At 44.5% G+C, this 22708-nt stretch overlaps 2 protein-coding genes across 3 annotated transcripts; both read right to left on the reverse strand.

Annotated features, from left to right (window-relative positions):
* Positions 1 to 2766: 2766 nt before the first annotated feature.
* On the reverse strand, positions 2767 to 11748 carry LOC138359007 (collagen alpha-1(I) chain-like). The gene is made up of 5 exons (XM_069317545.1): positions 11725 to 11748; positions 4441 to 4515; positions 3439 to 4329; positions 3140 to 3330; positions 2767 to 2980 (listed from the first exon to the last, which is right to left on the reverse strand). Exons 2-5 carry the CDS (start codon positions 4513 to 4515, stop codon positions 2857 to 2859), a joined length of 1281 nt encoding a protein of 426 aa, XP_069173646.1. The 5' UTR covers positions 11725 to 11748; the 3' UTR covers positions 2767 to 2856.
* LOC123745864 (collagen alpha-1(I) chain-like) lies at positions 9196 to 21275 on the reverse strand. Of its 2 annotated transcripts, XM_069317543.1 has the most exons (6): positions 21165 to 21275; positions 20359 to 20433; positions 19549 to 20254; positions 10067 to 10599; positions 9768 to 9958; positions 9196 to 9619 (listed from the first exon to the last, which is right to left on the reverse strand). In XM_069317543.1, exons 2-6 carry the CDS (start codon positions 20431 to 20433, stop codon positions 9499 to 9501), a joined length of 1626 nt encoding a protein of 541 aa, XP_069173644.1. In that variant the 5' UTR covers positions 21165 to 21275; the 3' UTR covers positions 9196 to 9498. The 2 variants fall into 2 exon arrangements, with proteins under 2 accessions (XP_069173644.1, XP_069173645.1); XM_069317544.1 differs by lacking the exons at positions 9196 to 9619; positions 9768 to 9958; positions 10067 to 10599 and adding exons at positions 18373 to 18828; positions 18994 to 19184 and having other exon boundaries at positions 19268 to 20254; positions 21165 to 21273.
* Positions 21276 to 22708: the final 1433 nt, after the last annotated feature.

The raw sequence follows: 22708 nt of genomic DNA on the forward strand, positions 1-22708 counted from the left end.
CCTACGCTGCCTGCTCTGCAACGGCCCACACTATGCAGTCTCACTTGACTGTCTTATCCGGCATGAGGAAATCAAGAAGATGACGGGTACCGCTTCCACCACCTCACCTCACTTCAGACTTGCATGAAGCGAGACCGTTGCTCCACCGTCCAACTCAAATGGTTGGGCAACAGTGGGTGGGGGTGTAATGACAGGAGGTGGAAATGTAGTGGCAGCGGGTGGTGTAGTGACAAGGTGGAGGTGTTGTTACAGGATGGAGCTGTAGTTAGGTGAAGGTAAGATATCAAAAATGCTGTATTATAACATCTGTTGCAATATCCAACAGTTCCTGTGTCATTTAGGTTAATACAAGAGCAGAAAGATACAAACGACGAGCGGTGCCAAAGATATCACCTTCTGGCGGGCCGGCCATTGGCTTGGCAAACTCCTCTCATGAGTTTTCCATCTTATTCAAAATAATTGTAGTGAAAGACTCTCACAAATCCCACCCTGCTCTAAACACATTTATCTGCCCTTGGTCATGTTGTCTGGCAATTTCATAATTCAATATAAGTAACTTGAGCATCCGGTTTTTCACTGATTTTATGTTTGGGAAAACAAGTCAGTCTCAAACTCGCCAGAAATAAATCAGTTAAATCCTGTAATACATTCCTAGAAGACCAGCTGTGTCATCGTGTGATAAATGACAATACTGTATAATCCCTACCATCGTGACCTTGGGAGGTGTCTTCACACGACTCTTCCAATTACAGGAGAGCCAACGGGTAATTGTCAGTTCCCCATAACATCGAGTCAAATTCATCCGTTTTCTGTCTTATGTTCGTATGCATAGCCTTGGACACATCATCCAAATGGTCAGTAAATATGTACCGCCTTCAGCCAGGGTGGTGGTCCTACGCTCTTGGTGATCCGAAGAAGTTAGGACAGTCAGGTGGCGAGGCACGCATTCTTTAAGCCCCATCCATTATTTGCTTCAACCTTCAATTACCAATAGGCGGTTCGCACCATCAAAGTGCGAAATATTCAGAGGGCGCTAAATATCACCAAGAAAGCCAATACGAGAACAAAAACGCACAAGGCGAACGATATCAAAAGTATCCGATTCACCTAGAATTCTATCGAGGGACAAGTGACCGCGAGGGACGGTCGGAAAGCAAGACACGCTCGTCCTGGAAGTCAGGACATTCAGTCAGGACATTCAACAAGGATGTGCACGACAGTAAGAGGGACAATGCAATGAGGACAATAAGGAGCAGGGCAGCGCTCCATTAAGTGACCGAACTGTATGGTAAGTACAGCTCAATTCCAACGCAATGTAAATGAAATCTATGAAAATAAATCTATATCTATGAAAATTTAAGTTATCAATGAAATTTGAATCATTGAAATGGAATTGTAATATTTAGTATAGCGTGTTTGTTTCTCACGTGCAACAGATGGCGCCGTTTAAAAGTTCCTACCAATCACGTGTGGCATCTGTATAGGAGGTTAAAACCCATGCGCATATTCGAATGGAACGTAATGTCAGGTTTCAAGGCGATCGGCGAAGAGGTTTCAGATTGCCCCTCTTTAAAAGTGACATTGAGAAAAAAAAATAACTAAGAACATCAGACCCTTGTGGTCTGAGGCGCCTGGTCCACGAGCCTGAGAAAACGAACCCCTAGGCATCCCCGTTTGTCTAGGTCTGGAGCCACGGAATACCACCTACTGGGACAGGCCAAACACTGGCTGGTGCAGGAGTGAAATATTTTGACATGTGCTTCTACTTTTGTAACTAGTATGTGCCCTGTACAGTTTCACACCGGTGGAAAGATTCCTTGTCCAGGCTGGGACACCTAAAACCATCTTTGGGTTAACCTCTCACAGGCGACCTTTCCAATGTATTCCAAGCTGAAAGGGACCCCCCCCCCCCCAAGTTTCCTTTTACACGTACAACGCCAAGAGAAAAGGTAGGCCGGAGGTAGCCCGAGTCTGATTTTAAGCTCTTACTCAGCAAGGTGAAGGCCTTTGTAATGGGCGAGCTGGGTTACTACCGTGTAGTTAGACCATTTCAATGCAAAGACCAATCTCTCAGGGAATATAGTAGGATTAATATCTATTAGTGTGATGACCCATTTTTAGACAGTCTAGCAGCTTCCCCAAGACTCTCCAATCTAAAATCTTGTCCATTTAAGATCTCTAAATTGTCAACTCAAAGAAAACCCCATGAAGCAAACGCCGGGCTTCTAGACCCCTCGAGAAACCGAGTAAAATGGTAACAATGTAATTAGCCATTAACAGGCAGAAATTCTTTGTGGTACTAGTAAGAAAGCAGGATGGACGTAGGAGTGAGGTTTTTAGCATCTATCAAAATCTAGTTTAAGTTTTTTTCCGACCGTTCTTCCCAGTTTAGCGTGTTGAAGGCGCAGAACTGGAGGCATTATATATAGCCGAGAAGAGTAAAATATCTTTACAAGCAAGTATGAACTTGCACATCCTCCTCACTTTTCAAAAAACTGCATTCTTTGAAGAAATGGCAACCCAACTTTTAGGTATAAGGATTGCAAGAGCTTTCATACGCATTTTTTATTACACCTTTCTTTTTGGGTTAACTGCCAGGTGCAGTTCAAAGTATAGACACCGGCATTACTGTAGCCTAGTGAAATTTGCTTCCATCACTTACGATAGCAATGTTAATAGCAACCAAGTATAGGTGTTTATTTATACACCAAAAAAAAATTTAACTAGTAATTTTAAACAATTTAGAGCAGATATCCAAATACTGAATAAGGTAGAGATTTTATTTCCCCAAAAATACTATAAGCGTAAATAAACTACACAAACTGTCTTTTATAACCCTCATAGAAAGCTAAAGACTTATTGAGGACGGTAGCCGTAGCCGCTGTTAACGTACACGGTGTCTGTCACTGTGCGGTAGTTTGTGAGGGTAGTTCTCTGGGTGTTAATATTCGTGTGTACCACCGTCGCTGTGTACGTCAACCTGCAATATAGAAAGCAATTTAGAAAATTTATTAGAAGCCATGATGATTCTGACCCATGGATTGGGTACTCTCAGATACTATCATTTTTACTTGTCAAAAAAAAAAAAAAAAAAAAATTAGAAGACAATTTCTTTTTTAAAAGATTTGTTTGTACTTACACCTGGGTGGCCGTGGTGGTGTAGGTGTACTGGCTGATGACGTAGGACGTGTGGCCGAGGGTCACGTAGCTTAGCGACGTCTCTGTCACGATCCTGAAGTCAGACTTCACTTCCGTTAACGTTACGGATGTTGGCCGGACAAAGACAGACGTCTGTAGAGCGACCCGGTCATCAACTGGAGTTTGTAGCACCTGTGAAGTAGAAGGTAATGTTATAAGCGGGAAGATTTCAATGTTATGATCATTATGTTACATGATACAATGATACAATGTTATTGCACAGTGTTACCGTAAACTTACCGAGCGTGTTCCGACGGTGACAGTCTGCACGCTGAAGGACGTTAAGGTTACTGCCACGCTGTTGAAGGCTTGGTCGGTGACAGTGACGCAACGGTCGACGGTGACAACTTGGGTGACAGTAGGGTGGAAGACATCATCCACTCTCCTGACTTGAGGGACGCCAATAGGTCTGACAACACTTCCAGAAGGTCCAGTGCTGCCCACTGCGACCCGCGGGACGGCCACCTGGTCCAACCTTCCACTGCTGAATATGGTAGCGGGACCACTACCGACGACGGGACCTGGACCACCAAAGGGACCCTGGGCGACGACGGGACCTGGACCACCGAAGGGACCCTGGGCGACGACGGGACCTGGACCACCGAAGGGACCCTGGGCGACGACGGGACCTGGACCACCGAAGGGACCCTGGGCGACGACGGGACCTGGACCACCAAAGGGACCCTGGGCGACGACGGGACCTGGACCACCAAAGGGACCCTGGGCGACGACGGGACCTGGACCACCAAAGGGACCCTGGGCGACGACGGGACCTGGACCACCAAAGGGACCCTGGGCGACGACGGGACCTGGACCACTAAAGGGACCCTGGGCGACGACGGGACCACCAAAGGGACCCTGGGCGACGACGGGACCTGGAGCTACATCACTGCGAAAGCCTTGGGGAAAGTAACGTCCCTCAACAAGATTTCCTCTGTGCTGGCCTGCGTCAGGAACGAGGACGCTGCCAGGGCCCTGGAGAATGAAGGCGTCGTTAGCTGGGCTAGATTGAGCACTACTCGGCAGGGTACCGATTGCTCCACTGAACACAGGTAGTGGTCGACCAGTGTCCCTGGGAATATTGTGGCCAAGAGCGACGGATGTATCCGAGTCCTGACGCAGAGCCGGAGCCTGCAGTGTTAAAAATTTTATTAAATAGACACGAGCGCTTAGTGACTAGGTAGTAGTAGTACATGAAGCTTTCCAGTATTGTAAACAAAGTTACACGAAAACAGCACACACCTGCAAAGGTAGATATTGGCAGGTCACTCCAGCCATGAGGAAGACCACTTTCAATAATTGTGTAGAATACAGCATCTGTAATGTTTAGGCATTTTAGAATAAAGTCCTGGTTAGGACTTATTCAGATTCTATGGCGAAGTAAGAGTTAAAAATGTTATCGTCTAACAAGCAATAATTCATTGCCGTTATGTTGATTGGAAGACGGCTGCAGCCATTAAAAATGTATATACAGAGTAAACGACACGAAGGTATAGTCTAATGTTTTGAGCGTCTGAAGTGAGGAACCTCCAATGAGGAGTTATAATTTTTCACTCTGGTTTCTTTCCCCAAATTGATAAGAAAGAATTAGTATTGCAAAAAAATCGAACTAAATGCCAGTTCAAGTTCAATACAAGTTAATACTCAAGTTAAAGCTTCACACTTTGAAAAGCTATTAAGATTTAGGAAACTTCTCCATACTTTATACAAGTTAATACAAGGGTTACTAAAGCAAGCGTAGACACGAATTTAAGCTACTCAATGTAGTCTTATTATTGTTAATTTTTGTACAAGAAATAAAAACCAAGCCGTTAAATCTTCCAAATTCAAACTGTATAATATTTCCTAGAGTAAAAGTACACTTTACCCCATTAATGCCTTTTTACGTTTTAGAAGAGAGCTTAACAAAAACAAACTTATATAATATCAACATACCAAGGACTTAACACAAAGAATCAAAATTAACCACAAAACACAATACCATAATACCTTGAGCCAGAGGATGTTACTGGAGTGAAGGTGAGGAGGAGAGTGAGGAGCTGGGCCCCACCTGCTCGCCTCAACACCTCCCTCACACCCTCCTCATGGTCGCTGCCTCTCATAATACACCCCTTCTTTACCCCAGTATTTACACACTCACTCGTAATCCTCTAACACTCTTTGTTTCCCTAAAGTTAACATCGTATTAGTAGTTAGTATATTTATTGTGGCACAACAGAACCTAACTGCCGGTGAGAACGAGGCAAAGTGACCATTATGGACCCGTAAGTGACACTCAGTGGCTTAGCACAGTCTTCCCACACACGCCCCAACACCCAGTGGGACAGGTGGTCCTTGGGTCGTCTAGAGTTTCCCACAGCCTCAAGTTCTTATTCTTTCAGTAAATAATCTTACGTTTATCTACACGGAGCCGCTTGGGGATACTCGGGATGGGAGAATATTCCTTTATATGTCACTGATCTTGTGGTTCCTGGGTCTGTATGTCTGTCTCCCCCTCCAACCACATTCAACTCACTCTCTCACTTAACTCTATCACTGTCTCTCTATCTCATTGTATCTCTCTCTCTCTCTCTATCTCATTGTATCTCTCTCTCAAGACATTTAGCAAACAGTCAACAGACCCACAACGTTGTTTGCACTACCGTTACGTTGATGCACCGTTGCAACACCGTGATTCCGGACACATTTAAGGCTACGTTTTGCGTACCATGTGATGTTATGAACAGCTGAAAACGTGTTGAAAAACTCTGCAAAATAGAACCACAATTTCAGACTTCATTGGAGTCGCTATAACAGCAAACATTCCTTGATGGGGACCAATGGGGGTCGTCCCAAGCCTGCCTATGACAGCCCTTTGCCCCCTATTTTGCTATCCTTAAAAGTTGGATGAGGCTAGCCGCAAGCGTCTGGATTCCAACCATGGACAATTACTATGGACTAAAATACAAAATTGTTATCTTATTTAACCCCCCCCCCCCCCCGAAAAAATAAGTCAAGGTTTGTACTATTAATTTTATAGGAGATCGCGAGAAAGAAAGCCAAACCAAACCTTCGTTCTCGACTCGCAGTTGAGGATCCCAGGGTCGATCCCCGAGCCAGACAAAAATGATCTCAAGCTTTTCCTTTCACCTAATTCCGCTGTTCACCTAGCAGTAAATAGGTACGCAAGAATTAGGCAATTGTTGCGGGGTTGCATCCTGGGGAGGGTCAAGAGTTTAACCTTGAGGGGAGGGGGTACCAAGATACAGACCTTAAGTGATTATATTATATAATAAAATAGATAATTTATTATTTCTTTTATCTTATTTTTACACGGGTATTACCTGCCCTAGTGACCAAGGAACGCTTCACGGAGCTTCGGCAGTGCTTCAAGTGCTACAAGTACTTCCTCTACACCAGGAAGTACACCGAGAGAGCGCAGAGATACAGTCTCTGTGCCCGGGAGCTCCAATCATGGTGCTGCACATCCTCCCACCTACGCTACCTGCTCTGCAACGGCCCACACTATGCAGTCTCACTTGACTGTCTTATCCGGCATGAGGAAATCAAGAAGATGACGGGTACCGCTTCCACCACCTCACCTCACTTCAGACTTGCATGAAGCGAGACCGTTGCTCTACCGTCCAACTCAAATGGTTGGGCAACAGGGGGTGGAGGTGTAATGACAGGAGGCGGAAATGTAGTGGCAGCGGGTGGTGTAGTGACAAGGTGGAGGTGTTGTTACAGAGTGGAGCTGTAGTTAGGTGAAGGTAAGATATCAAAAAAGCTGTATTACAACATCTGTTGCAATATCCAACAGTTCCTGTGTCATTTAGGTTAATACAAGAGCAGAAAGATACAAACGACGAGCGGTGCCAAAGATATCACCTTCTGGCGGGCCGGCCATTGGCTTGGCAAACTCCTCTCATGAGTTTTCCATCTTATTCAAAATAATTGTAGTGAAAGACTCTCACAAATCCCACCCTGCTCTAAACACATTTATCTGCCCTTGGTCATGTTGTCTGGCAATTTCATAATTCAATATAAGTAACTTGAGCATCCGGTTTTTCACTGATTTTATGTTTGGGAAAACAAGTCAGTCTCAAACTCGCCAGAAATAAATCAGTTAAATCCTGTAATACATTCCTAGAAGACCAGCTGTGTCATCGTGTGATAAATGACAATACTGTATAATCCCTACCATCGTGACCTTGGGAGGTGTCTTCACACGACTTCCAATTACAGGAGAGCCAACGGGTAATTGTCAGTTCCCCATAACAGTCAAATTCGTCCGTTTTCTGTCTAATGTTCGTATGCATAGCCTTTGACACATCATCCAAATGGTCAGTAAATATGTACCGCCTTCAGCCAGGGTGGTGGTCCTACGCTCTTGGTGATCCGAAGAAGTTAGGAGTCAGGTGGCAAGGCACGCATTCTTTAAGCCCCATCCATTATTTGCTTCAACCTTCAATTACCAATAGGCGGTTCGCACCATCAAAGTGCGAAATATTCAAGAGGGCGAAAAATATCGCCAAGAAAGCCAATACGAGAACAAAAACGCACAAGGCGAACGATATCAAAAGTATCCGATTCACCTAGAATTCTATCGAGGGACAAGTGACCGCGAGGGACGGTCGGAAAGCAAGACACACGCTCGTCCTGGAAGTCAGGACATTCAACAAGTATATGCACGACAGTAAGAGGGACAATGCAATGAGGACAATAAGGAGCAGGGCAGCGCTCCATTAAGTGACCGAACTGTATGGTAAGCACAGCTCAATTCCAACGCAATGTCAATGAAATCTATGAAAATAAATCTATATGAAAATTTGTTATCAATGAAATTTGAATCATTGAAATGGAATTGTAACATTTAGTATAGCGTTTTTGTTTCTCACGTGCAACAGATGGCGCCGTTTAAAAGTTCCTACCAATCACGTGTGGCATCTGTATAGGAGGTTAAAACCCATGCGCATATTCGAATGGAACGTAATGTCAGGTTTCAAGGCGATCGGCGAAGAGGTTTCAGATTGCCCCTCTTTAAAAGTGACACGGAGAGAAAAAACAAAAAAAACTATGCAAGAACATCATTCCCTTGTGGTCTGAGGCGCCTGGTCCACGAGCCTGAGAAAACGAACCCCTATGCATCCCCGTTTGTCTAGGTCTGGAGCCACGGAATACCACGTACTGGGACAGGCCAAACACTGGCTGGTGCAGGAGTGAAATATTTTGACATGTGCTCCTACTTTTGTAACTAGTATGTGCCCTGTACAGTTTCACACCGGTGGAAAGATTCTTTGTCCAGGCTGGGACACCTAAAACCATCTTTGTGTTAACCCCTCACAGGCGACCTTTCCAATGTATTCCAAGCTGAAAAGGACCCCCAAGTTTCCTTTTACACGTACAACGCCAAGAGAAAAGGTAGGCCGGAGGTAGCCCGAGTCTGATTTTAAGCTCTTACTCAGCAAGGTGAAGGCCTTTGTAACGGGCGAGCTGGGTTACTACCGTGTAGTTAGACCATTTCAATGCAAAGACCAATCTCTCAGGGAATATAGTAGGATTAATATCTATTAGTGTGACGACCCATTTTTAGACAGTCTAGCAGCCTCCAAGACTCTCCAATCTAAAATCGTGTCCATGTAAGATCTCTAAATTGTCAACTCAAAGAAAACCATGAAGCAAACGCCGGGCTTCTAGACCCCTCGAGAAACCGAGTAAAATGGTAACAATGTAATTAGCCATTAACAGGCAGAATTTCTTTGTGGTACAAGTAAGAAAGCAGGATGGACGTAGGAGTGAGGTTTTTAGCATCTATCAAAATCTAGTTTAAGTTTTTTTCCGACCGTTCTTCCCAGTTTAGCGTGTTGAAGGCGCAGAAATGGAGGCATTATATATAGCAGAGAAGAGTAAAATATCTTTACAAGCAAGTATGAACTTGCACATCCTCCTCACTTTTCAAAAAACTGCATTCTTTGAAGAAATGGCAACCCAACTTTTAGGTATAAGGATTGCAAGAGCTTTCATACGCATTTTTATTACACCTTTCTTTTTGGGTTAACTGCCAGGTGCAGTTCAAAGTATAGACACCGGCATTACTGTAGCCTAGTGAAATTTGCTTCCATCACTTACGATAGCAATGTTAATAGCAACCAAGTATAGGTGTTTATTTATACACCAAAAAAAATTTAACTAGTAATTTTAACAATTTAGAGCAGATATCCAAATACTGAACAAGGGAGAGATTTTATTTCCCCAAAAATACTATAAGTGTAAATAAACTATACAAACTGTGGTTTAGAACCCTCATAGAAAGGCAAAGACTTAAGGACGGTAGCCGTAACCACTGTTAACGTACACGGTGTCTGTCACTGTACGGTAGTGTGAGAAGGTAGTTCTCTGGGTGTTAATATTCGTGTGTACCACCGTCGCTGTATACGACAACCTGCAATATAGAAAGCAATTTAGAAAATTTATTAGAAGCCATGATTCTGACCCATTGATTGGGTACTCGCAGATACTGTCATTTTTACTTTTGTCCGAAAAAGGCAAATTATAAGGCTAAATTTAAGAAAAATATTGTTTGTACTTACACCTGGGTGGCCGTGGTGGTGTAGGTGTACTGGCTGATGACGTAGGACGTGTGGCCGAGGGTCACGTAGCTTAGTGACGTCTCTGTCACGATCCTGAAGTCAGACTTCACTTCCGTTAGCGTTACGGATGTTGGCCGGACAAAGACAGACGTCTGTAGAGCGACCCGGTCATCAACTGGAGTTTGTAGCACCTGTGAAGTAGAAGGTAATGTTATAAGCGGGAAGATTTCAATGTTATGATCATTATGTTACACGATACAATGATACAATGTTATTGCACAGTGTTACCGTAAACTTACCGAGCGTGTTCCGACGGTGACAGTCTGCACGCTGAAGGACGTTAAGGTTACTGCCACGCTGTTGAAGGCTTGGTCGGTGACAGTGACGCAACGGTCGACGGTGACAACTTTGGTGACAGTGGGGTGGAAGACATCATCCACTCTCCTGACCTGAGGGACGCCAACAGGTCTGACAACACTTCCAGAAGGTCCAGTGCTGCCCACTGCGACCCGCGGAACGGCCACCTGGTCCAACCTGCCACTGCTGAATATGGTAGCGGGACCACTACCAACGACGGGACCTGGACCACCAAAGGGACCCTGGGCGACGACGGGACCTGGACTACCGAAGGGACCCTGGGCGACGACGGGACCTGGACCACCGAAGGGACCCTGGGCGACGACGGGACCTGGACCACCGAAGGGACCCTGGGCGACGACGGGACCTGGACCACCAAAGGGACCCTGGGCGACGACGGGACCTGGACCACCAAAGGGACCCTGGGCGACGACGGGACCTGGACCACCAAAGGGACCCTGGGCGACGACGGGACCTGGAGCTACGTCACTGCGAAAGCCTTGGGGAAAGTAACGTCCCTCAACAAGATTTCCTCTGTGCTGGCCTGCGTCAGGAACGAGGACGTTGCCAGGGCCCTGGAGAATGAAGGCGTCGTTAGCTGGGCTAGATTGAGCACTACTCGGCAGGGTACCGATTGCTCTGCTGAACACAGGTAGTGGTCGACCAGTGTCCCTGGGAATATTTTGGCCAAGAGCGATGGATGTATCCGAGTCCTGACGTAGAGCCGGAGCCTGCAGTGTTAAAAGTTTTAATAAATAGACGAGCGCCAAGTTACTAGGTAGAAGTAGTACATGAAGCTTTCCAGTATTGTAAACAAAGTTATACGAAAACAGCACACACCTGCAAAGGTAGATATTGGCAGGTCACTCCAGCCATGAGGAAGACCACTTTCAATAATTGTGTAGAATACAGCATCTGTAATGTTTTGGCATTTTAGAATAAAGTCCTGGTTAGGACTTTTTCAGATTCTATGGCGAAGTAAGAGTTAAAAATATGTTATCGTCTAAGAAGCAATAATTCATTGCCGTTATGTTGATTGAAAGACAGCTGCAGCCATTAAAAATGTATATACAGACTAAACGACACGAAGGTATAGTCTAATGTTTTAAGCGTCTGAAGTGAGGAACCTCCAATGAGGAGTTATCAATTAGGGGAAAGAAACTAGAGTGAAAAATTATAAGAATTAGTATTGCAAAAAAAAAAAAAAAAAAAAAAAAAAATCGAACTAAATGCCAGTTCAAGTTTAATACAAGTTAATACTCAAGTTAAAGCTTTACACTTTAAAAAGCTATTAAGATTTAAGAAACTTCTCCATACAAGTTAATACAAGGGTTACTAAAGCAAGCGTAGACACGAATTTAAGCTACTCCATGTAGTCTTATTATTGTTAATTTTTGTACAAGAAATAAAAACCAAGCCGTTAAATCTACCAAATTCAAACAGTATAATATTTCCTAGAGCAAAAGCACACTTCACCCCATTAATGCCTTTTTACGTTTAAGAAGAGAGCTTAACAAAAAAAAAAACTGATATAATATCAACATACCAAGGACTTAACACAAAAAACCAAAATTAACCACAAAACACAATACCATAATACCTTGAGCCAGACGATGTTACTGGAGTGAAGGTGAGGAGGAGAGTGAGGAGCTGGGCCCCACCTGCCCGCCTCAACACCTCCCTCACACCCTCCTCATGGTCGCTGCCTCTCATAATACACCCCTTCTTTACCCCAGTATTTACACACTCACTCGTAATCCTCTAACACTCTTTGTTTCCCTAAAGTTAACATCGTATTAGTAGTTAGTATATTTATTGTGGCACAACAGAACCTAACTGCCGGTGAGAACGAGGCAAAGTGACCATTATGGACCCGTAAGTGACACTCAGTGGCTTAGCACAGTCTTCCCACACACGCCCCAACACCCAGTGGGACAGGTGGTCCTTGGGTCGTCTAGAGTTGCCCTCAGCCTCAAGTTCTTATTCTTTCAGTAAATAATCTTAAGTGTATCTGGGCGGAGCCGCTTGGGGATACTCGGGATGGGAGAATATTCCTTTATATGTCACTGACCTGGTGGTTCCTGGGTCTGTATGCCTGTCTCCCCCTCCAACCACATTCAACTCACTCTCTCACTTAACTCTATCACTGTCTCTCTATCTCATTGTATCTCTCTCTCTCTATCTCATTGTATCTCTTTCTCTCTATCTCATTGTATCTCTTTCTCTCTATCTCATTGTATCTCTCTTTCTCTCTCTCAAGACATTTAGCAAACAGTCAACGGACCTACAACGTTGTTTGCACTACCGTTACGTTGATGCACCGTTGCAACACCGTGATTCCGGACACATTTAAGGCTACGTTTTGCGTATCATGTGATGTTATGAACAGCTGAAAACGTGTTGAAAAACTCTGCAAAATAGAACCACAATTTCAGACTTCATTGGAGTCGCTATAACAGCAAACATTCCTTGATTGGGACCAATTGGGGTCGTCCCAAGCCTGCCTATGACAGCCCTTTGCCCCCTATTTTGCTATCCTTAAAAGTTGGATGAGGCTAGCCGCAAGCGTCTGGATTCCAACCATGGACAATTACTATGGACTAAAATACAAAATTGTTATCTTATTTAACCCCCCCCCCCCCCCCCGAAAAAATAAGTCAAGGTTTGTACTATTAATTTTATAGGAGATCGCGAGAAAGAAAGCCAAACCAAACCTTCGTTCTCGACTCGCAGTTGAGGATCCCAGGGTCGATCCCCGAGCCAGACAAAAATGATCGCGAGCTTTTCCTTTCACCTAATTCCGCTGTTCACCTAGCAGTAAATAGGTACGCAAGAATTAGGCAATTGCTGTGGGGTTGCATCCTGGAGAGGGATGAAGTGATTATATAATAGATAATTTATTATTTATTTTATCTTATTTTTATACGGGTATCACCTGCCCTAGTGACCAAGGAACGCTTCACGGAGCTTCGGCAGTGCTTCAAGTGCTACTAGTACTCCCACTACACCAGCAATTACACCGAGAGAGCTCTGAGATGCAGTCTCTGTGCTCGGGAGCTGCAATCATGGTGCTGCACATCCTCCCACCTACGCTGCCTGCTCTGCAACGACCCACACTACGCAGTCTCACTTGACTGTCTTATCCGGCATGAGGAAATCAAGAAGATGACGGGTACTGCTTCCACCACCTCACCTCACTTCAGATTTGCAGGAAGCTAGACCGTCGCTCTACCGTCCAACTCAAATGGTCGGGCAACAGGGGGTGGAGGTGTAGTGTCGGGGTGGAGGTGTAATGACAGGAGGTGGAAATGTAGTGGCAGCGGGTGGTGTAGTGACAGAAGGTGGCGGTGTTGTTACAGAGTGGAGCTGTAGTTAGGTGAAGGTAAGATATCAAAAAAGCTGTATTGCAACATCTGTTGCAATATCCAACAGTTCCTGTGTCATTTAGGTTAATACAAGAGCAGAAAGATACAAACGACGAGCGGTGCCAAAGATATCACCTTCTGGCGGGCCGGCCATTGGCTTGGCAAACTCCTCTCATGAGTTTTCCATCTTATTCAAAATAATTGTAGTGAAAGACTCTCACAAATCCCACCCTGCTCTAAACACATTTATCTGCCCTTGGTCATGTTGTCCGGCAATTTCATAATTCAATATAAGTAACTTGAGCATCCGGTTTTTCACTGATTTTATGTTTGGGAGAAAAAGTCAGTCTCAAACTCGCCAGAAATAAATCAGTTAAATCCTGTAATACATTCCTAGAAGACCAGCCGTGTCATCGTGTGATAAATGACCTAATACTGTATAATCCCTACCATCGTGACCTTGGGAGGTGTCTTCACACGACTTCCAATTACAGGAGAGCCAACGGGTAATTGTCAGTTCCCCATAACATCGAGTCATATTCATCCGTTTTCTGTCTTATGTTCGTATGCGTGGCCTTGGACACATCATCCAAATGGTCAGTAAATATATACTGCCTTCAGCCAGGGTGGTGGTCCTACGCTCTTGGTGATCCGAAGAAGTTAGGACAGAGTCAGGTGGCGAGGCACGCATTCTTTAAGCCCCATCCATTATTTGCTTCAACCTTCAATTACCAATAGGCAGTTCTAAGCCCGAAAGATTTCATTCGCAATCCATCCTTTCACCATATATGTCGCTTTTTACGGAATCTACCAAAATAGTAAAAATGAGACGTATTAGAACAATTTCATTCACTCTCATATTGAAGGTTCATGTGTAATGGCCTCGATAGGCTAGGTGGGTTGCTCGGATTCTTACATTTCTAGTAAGGGGAAAAATGGTTGCATTTTTTCATGGAAAGGCAAATCCGGAGAAGGGGCTGATGTGCTAGTATTTTCACTAACTTCAGCTTTTGAGCTTTCGTTCTGCAGGTGTTCGAAGGCTCCGGCACTGATCCATCAGGATACCGACGCAGTGTCTATTTATTCATGGACTGCACTGCAAGCGGTTAAACACCCGCCACAAAGTGAAATGCCCCGCGATGGTAGAGACTGTTTACATCTCCAGACGGTAATGACATTAAATTCCGATGTCTTGTAGGACAGCTCTGTCTCAAAACACTGCAGTTGAGTGTGGTGCATGTCACACCATGCACTAAGAGGAAAATTTACTTCCTTTAATAGATATCCGGGAGATTACACACAGAAATCACAATTGAGTGATGCATCAAATGCACAAATCTACAAGGGCCGTGACGAGGGTTCGAACCTACGTACGAGAGCATCCCAGACGCTGCCTTAATCGAACGCGCCACGACATGGTTAAAAGAATTGCAACCAGAAGTTCTACTGACCTTACTTGGACCCTGTAGCCTCTCCGAGAGACAAACCAGGATTTTATGTAATTCCCCCATGCACTCGAGCTCTGTCAATAGGCCGTTCTACCTCTTCGCCCTTACTTCATTACACATAGAAATCACAATAGCGTGATGCATCAAATGAACAAATATACAAGGGCCGTGAAGAGGGCTTGAACCAACGTCCGAGAGCAGTAAGGGCAGTAGAACTTCTGGTTGCAATTCTTTTAACCATGTCGTAGCGCATTCGATTAAGGCAGCGTTTGGGATGCTCTCGGACGTAGGTACGAATCCTCATCACGGGCCTTGTGGATTTGTTCATATCCGGGAGATCTTAGCGCTGTTCGGCTGTCAACTGCGCGAACCACAACCGGAAGTTATCTCTATGTCAGAAGGTAATCAAAAAGGAACCAAGCCGGAAAAAAACTATGTAGCACCTGTGTCACAGGATATTCAAAATGTACTAAATATAGCTCAAGAAAACAATATGAGAACTAAATGACATAAGGCGAGCGATATCAAAGGTATCGGATTCACCAAGGATTTTATCGAGGGAGAAGTGTCCAAAATTGGCGTTGTCCGCAAGTTCAATCAAAGTAACTTCAACGTGGCTGGTAACCCAGCAAAAATCAACTGTTAAATCTGCAATCGATAAGAAACAGTCAGTACTGGGTTTCCACCTCAACAGGATGCAGAGGGTTAAGATTCTTCAGAGCTATGATGGCGCTAAGAGAGCCAACCACTAACAAAAAAAGGAAACTAAGGAAGAGCACACGTAATTACAAGTTACAACAACAGCAGAGATATCGTCAACATAAAGGACAGAGAAAATAACCGATGAAAGGAGACTATTCAGGGCAATCAGGAAAATGAGTAGTGCTAAAAAATATCGCTTGGGGAACACCTTCAAAGTGTTGAAAAGGCGCAGAGGAAAGCCCTTCCAAGCCTCGCTTTAAACAAATGACTTGAGAGGAAGCTTTGAAGGAAAATTAGTAGATTGTCATAAGGCCAAGAAAATGCAGTTGTGCTACGAAAATGTAATTGTATCTCCATGTGGTGTCAAGCTTTTTCCAGGTCAAAAGGGAGACATTCGCATCAACGGTACGTAAACCTCCAAATGCGTCAAGATATCAGTTGTGCACTTACGAAAGTGCGCAACTGAAATTACAGTTATGGCACTTTCGAAAGTCAAATATGGAGGGGGAGGGAGAGCGATGATGTTCCGAGAAGCAACCGAGATATACATTAACTTTTAAGGGCAATGGGGTGAAATTCCTTAGGGGACGTCTAATCTCCAGGGACCAAAGTCGTCTCCCAAATACGATTATAGCAACCTGTCCTCGACTCTAGTCCATTACATCCAGCGGTCAACCCAGCAGACGCAGTCATAAATTTGTACATGCTGTTCATTCAAAACAGGAATTTTCCGAAATATAAGTTAATATAATACTAGATGTACCCGGCCACGCGTTGCTGTGGCGCAGCAACGTATGTGCGTTGCCGAGCCACAGCAACCTTCCCCCTGTCCCCCCAACCATTCCCCACTCTGTCGTCCTCCCCACCATTCCCCCCATCCCCTCGTGCTCCCCACCATCCCCCACTCTTGTTACTTTGTCCTACCTACCATTCTCTATTCCCCCGTCCCCTCGTCCTCATCATTTCCTACTTCCTCTTCGAATGCATTTCCAAATGATCTGATGTTATCAGAAAATTGGGATCAAATGATTTGATGTTCCCATCACTGAAAAATAATAAGTTAAAAAAGAAACGAAATGAAAAAGTGAAAATGCCAAAATAAACTACTGAAAATGAACTGTATGGTAAGTAATTATCAAAAGAATGCACTAAACCGGGAAGGCTGTGTAGCACCATCAAATGTGCGGAATCGGAGGGCTCTAAATATTACCAAGGATGCCGATACGAGAACTGAAACGCATAAGGCGAACGATATCAAAAGTATCCGAGCCGCCAAGAATTCTATCTAGGGACAGGTGACCGCGAGGGGCGGTCGGAAAGCAAGACATACGCTCGTCCTGGAAGTCAGGACATTCAAGAAGGACATACACGACAGTAAGAGGGACAATGCAACTAGGGCAATAAGGAGCTGGGCGGTGCTCCATTAAGTGACCGAACTGTATGGTAAGCACAGCTCAATTCCAACGCAATGGCAAAATGAAATCTATGAAAATAAATCTAAATCTATGAAAATTCAAGTTATCAATGAAATCTGAAACATCGAAATGAAATTGTAACATTTAGTATAGCGTGTTTCTCTTGCGTGCAACAGATGGCGCCGTTTAAAAGTTTTTACCCATCACGCGTGGCATCTATATAGGTTTAAAACCCATGCGCATATTCGAATGGAACGTAGTGTCAGGTTTCAAGGCGATCGGTGAAGAGGTTTCTTATTTCCCCTCTTGAAAATTGAGACAGACAGAAAAGCTACATGTAAGAACAATCAGACTTGTGTGGTCCGAGGCGCCTGGTCCACGAGCCTGAGAAAACAAACCCCTATGCATCCGTTTGTCTAGATTTGGGCTCTGGAGCCACGGAATACCACCTACTGGGACAGGTCAAACACTGGCTGGGGCAGGAGTGAATAGTTTGCACATTTGCTCCTACTTTTGTAACCAGTCTGTGCCCTGTACAGTTTCACACCGGTGGAAAGACTCCTTGTCCAGGCTGGGACACCTAACACCATCTTTGTGTTAACCCCTCACAGGCGACCCTTCCAATGTATTCCAAGCCGAAAGGGACCCACAAGTTTACCTTCACACGTACAACGCCAAGAGAAAAAAGGGGGGGGGGGGGAAAAGGTAGCACGAGTCAGTCTGAATTTAAGCTCTCTTACTCAGCAAGGTGAAGGCCTTTGTAATGGGCGAGCTGGGTTACTACCGTGTAGTTAGACCACTTCAAAGCAAAGACCAATCTCTCAGGGAATATAGAAAGATTAGTATCCTGTAGTGTGATAACCTGGTTTTAGACAGTCTAGCAGCTTCCCCAAGACAATCTAAAAGCGTGTCCATTTAAGAGCTCTAAATTGTCAACTCAAAGAAAACCATGAAGCAAACACCGGGCTTCTAGACCCTTGAGAAACTGAGTAAAATGCTAAAAAAAAAATTATATATATATAATTAGCCATTAACAGGGATAAATTCTTTGTGGTACTAGTAAGAAAACAGGATAGATGTAGGAGTGAGGTTTTTTAGCATCTATCAAAATCTAGTTCAATTTTTTTTTCCGACCGTTCTCCCCAGTTTGCAGTGTAGCGTGTTGAAGGCGCAGAATTGGAGGCATTACATATAGCTGTGAAGAGTAAAACATCTTTACAAGCAAGTATCAACTTACACATCCCCCTCTCACTTTTCAAAACACTGCATTCTTTGAAGAAATGGCAATACAACCTTTGGGTATAAGGATTGCGAGAGCTTTCATACGCATTTTTATTACACCCTTTAAGTTAACTGCCAGGTGCAGTTAAAAGTATAGACACTGGCATTACTGTAGACTAGTGAAATGTGCTTCCGTCATTTACAATAGCTATGTTAGTAGCAGCCAAAAATTAGGTTTCTATTAAAACCCCACACAAAAAAAAAAAAAAAAAAAAAAAAAAAAAAAATTACTAGTTATTTTAACAATTTAGCGCGGATGTCCAAATACTGACTAAGGGAAAGATTTTATTTCCCAAAAACAAAATACTATAAATGGTGTAAGTAAGCTATGCAAACTGTCGTTTATAACCCTCATAGAAAGCTAAAGACTTATTGAGGACGGTAGCCGTAGCCGCTGTTAACGTACACTGTATCTGTCACTGTACGGTAGTTTGTGAGGATAGTTCTCTGGGTGTTAATATTCGTGTGTACCACCGTCGCTGTGTACGTCAACCTGCAATATAGAAAGCAATTTAGAAAAATTATTAGAAGCCATGATGATTCTGACCCATGGATTGGGTCCTCTCAGATACTGAGATTTTTACTTGTCCGAAAAAAGGCACATTAGAAGACTACAATTGTAAAAAAAAAGAAAAAAAAAAGATTTGCTTGTACTTACACCTGGGTGGCCGTGGTGGTGTAGGTGTACTGGCTGATGACGTAGGACGTGTGGCCGAGGGTCACGTAGCTTAGTGACGTCTCTGTCACGATCCTGAAGTCAGACTTCACTTCCGTTAACGTTACGGACGTTGGCCGGACAAAGACAGACGTCTGGAGAGCGACCCGGTCATCAACGGGAGTGTGTAGCACCTGTGGTGTAGAAGAAAAGGTTAAAAGCAGGAAGAAGATGCGTGTGTTATTGCATTAATATGACACTGTTACTGTAAACTTACCGAGCGTGTTCCGACGGTGACAGTCTGCACGCTGAAGGACGTTAAGGTTACTGCCACGCTGTTGAAGGCTTGGTCAGTAACAGTGACGCAACGGTCGATGGTGACAACTTGGGTGACAGTGGGGTGGAAGACATCATCCACTCTCCTGACCTGAGGGACGCCAACAGGTCTGACAACACTTCCAGAAGGTCCAGTGCTGCCCACTGCGACCCGCGGGACGGCCACCTGGTCCAACCTGCCACTGCTGAATATGGTAGCGGGACCACTACCGACGACGGGACCTGGACCACCAAAGGGACCCTGGGCGACAACGGGACCCTGAGTGACGATGGGACCCGGACCACCGAAGGGACCCGGACCACCGAAGGGACCCTGAGAGACGATGGGACCCGGACCACCGAAGGGACCCTGAGAGACGATGGGACCCGGACCACCGAAGGGACCCTGAGAGACGATGGGACCCGGACCACCGAAGGGACCCTGAGAGACGATGGGACCCGGACCACCGAAGGGACCCTGAGAGACGATGGGACCCTGAGAGACGATGGGACCCGGACCACCGAAGGGACCCTGAGAGACGATGGGACCCGGACCACCGAAGGGACCCTGAGAGACGATGGGACCCGGACCACCGAAGGGACCCTGAGAGACGATGGGACCCGGACCACCGAAGGGACCCTGAGAGACGATGGGACCCGGACCACCAAAGGGACCCTGAGAGACGATGGGACCGGGAGCTACATCACTGCGAAAGTCTTGGGGAAAGTAACGTCCCTCAACAAGATTTCCTCTGTGCTGGCCTGCGTCAGGAACGAGGACGCTGCCAGGGCCCTGGAGAATGAAGGCGTCGTTAGCTGGGCTAGATTGAGCACTACTCGGCAGGGTACCGATTGCTCCGCTGAACACAGGTAGTGGTCGATCAGTGTCCCTGGGAATATTGTGGCCAAGAGCGACGGATGTATCAGAGTCCTGACGCAGAGCCGGAGCCTGCAGTGTTAAAAAAATTTAATAGACGAGCGCCAAGTGACTAGGTAGAAATAGTATATAAAGCTTTGCAGTATAGTAAACAAAGTTATACGAAAGTAGCACACCTGCCGAGGTAAATATTGGCAGGTCACTCCAGCCATGAGGAAGACCACCGTCAATAATTGTGTAGAATACAGCATCTGTAATGTTTAGGCATTTTAGAATAAAGTCCTGGTTAGGACTTTGTTACAGATCCTATGGCGAAGTAAGAGTTAAAAATGTTAGTCTAACACCAGCAATAATTCATTACCGTTATGTTAATTGGAAGACAGCGGCAGCCATTAAAAAAAAAAAAAAAAAATGTATACACAGTGTAAACGATACGAAGTTACAGTCTAATGTTTTGAGCCTCCGAAGTGAACCTCCAGTGAGGAGTTCTAAAGTAGGGGAAAGCAACCAGAGTGAAAATAAAAAAAAAAATTAGTATTGCAAAAACCGAACTAAAAGCCATTCCAAGTTTAATACGAGTCAATATTTAGCTTACGCTTTACACTTTAAAAATTTATTCCGATTTAAGACTTATAAAATTTTCTTTTGTCTCCATATTTTATACAAGTTAATAGAAGGGTTGCTAAAGCAAGCGTAGGGACGAGTTTAAGCTACTCCATATAGTCTTAATACTGTTAATTTTGTATTAGAAACAAAGAGAAGCCGTTATAAACGTTCAAATTCAAATACTATAATAAGTCCCAGAGTAAAAGTACACTTTACCCCATTAATGCCTTTTTACGTTTTAGAAGAGGTTAAAATAAAAACTCACCTAATATCAACATACCAAGGACTTAACACAAACAACCAAAATTACCCCCCCCCCCCCAAAAAAAAAAAAAAAAAAAAAAAAAAAAAAAAAAAAAAAAAATTAACATAATACCTTGAGCCAGAGGATGTTACTGGAGTGAAGGCGAGGAGGAGAGTGAGGAGCTGGGCCCCACCTGCTCGCCTCAACACCTCCCTCACACCCTCCTCATGGTCGCTGCCTCTCATAATACACCCCTTCTTTACCCCAGTATTTACACACTCACTCGTAATCCTCTAACACTCTTTGTTTCCCTAAAGTTAACATCGTATTAGTAGTTAGTATATTTATTGTGGCACAACAGAAACTAACTGCCGGTGAGAACGAGGCAAAGTGACCATTATGGACCCGTAAGTGACACTCAGTGGCTTAGCACAGTCTTCCCACACACGCCCCAACACCCAGTGGGACAGGTGGTCCTTGGGTCGTCTAGAGTTTCCCTCAGCCTCAAGTTCTTATTCTTTCAGTAAATAATCTTAAGTGTATCTGCACGGAGCCGCTTGGAAGAACTCGGGATGGGAGAATATTCTTCTATATGTCACTTACAGCGAAATCAAATACCTACAACGTCTTAACTACACAACCACTACTGAATACTTCGTCACCAACGGTGGGACTCTCCTCAGCCTCGCCTCAGTTGTAACAACTGAGTACATTAGGGAAGAGTAGTACAGAGTACATATATAACCATCAGTATAGAGTACGTACGACACTTAATATAGAGTGCATCTAACCCTAAGTACAAAGTACAGATAACCCTAAGTACAGAGTACAGATAACCCTAAGCACTGAGTACAAATGCCCAGCACGAACATCAAACATCGTTTTCTGGAGACGGAATATTTTGTTATATTAACAAAATGACACTCTGGGAAAAATTAGCACAAGAACCACATTTATCCCTTTGGATGATACAGAGGAATAACAAAGGAAGAACTTAAGGAACAGAATAAGAACACAGAAGTGTTAAGTTTGCAAATACAAACAATGCTCTCTTGTGTCATGTTAGGGACTCTAATCATCGTATTGATTGGTCTTCTAAAATAATCTTTCCTGCCTCTACACAGACGCCGTCTTGTTGAGTTGGCTGTGATACACAACCTACCCAACATGCTCCTGAGTCCTGGCTTTGTTGCTGTTGACTCTTCCCTTTCACAGTACACACTAAAATGCTTTGACCTTCCTGACACCCGTGACCTGACTCAAGTCTACCCATTCCTCTTTCTTATCCTCCTCTTATTCTTACTTATTCCATTCTTTCGTCATCCAATTATTACACTCATTCCATTCCTACCTTTCATCCTATTCAAGCCTTTTTGCCTTACTCTTACCTTCTTCTAGGAATTACCTTCTTCTCTTACCTGCTCTCACCTTACACCTTACCTTCTACTAGTTATTACCTTCTTCTTTTCCCAGCTCCTCACCCTAATACTTACCTTCTTCTAGAATTATCTTCTTCTCTTACCTGCGCCTCACCTCACTATCCTTATTTATTGGCCCGTTCCTTCCTATATCCCAAGGAAGCCTTCAAGGCGTGCCACCTCTTGGGTGGCTTAATCTTCATCTGCTTCTATCCCTTACGGGCTCACTATAGCCCGTGCTACATGGACATTTAGTTT

Source organism: Procambarus clarkii, chromosome 88 (assembly GCF_040958095.1).
Source record: "Procambarus clarkii isolate CNS0578487 chromosome 88, FALCON_Pclarkii_2.0, whole genome shotgun sequence".
Taxonomy (NCBI): Eukaryota; Metazoa; Arthropoda; class Malacostraca; order Decapoda; family Cambaridae; genus Procambarus; species Procambarus clarkii.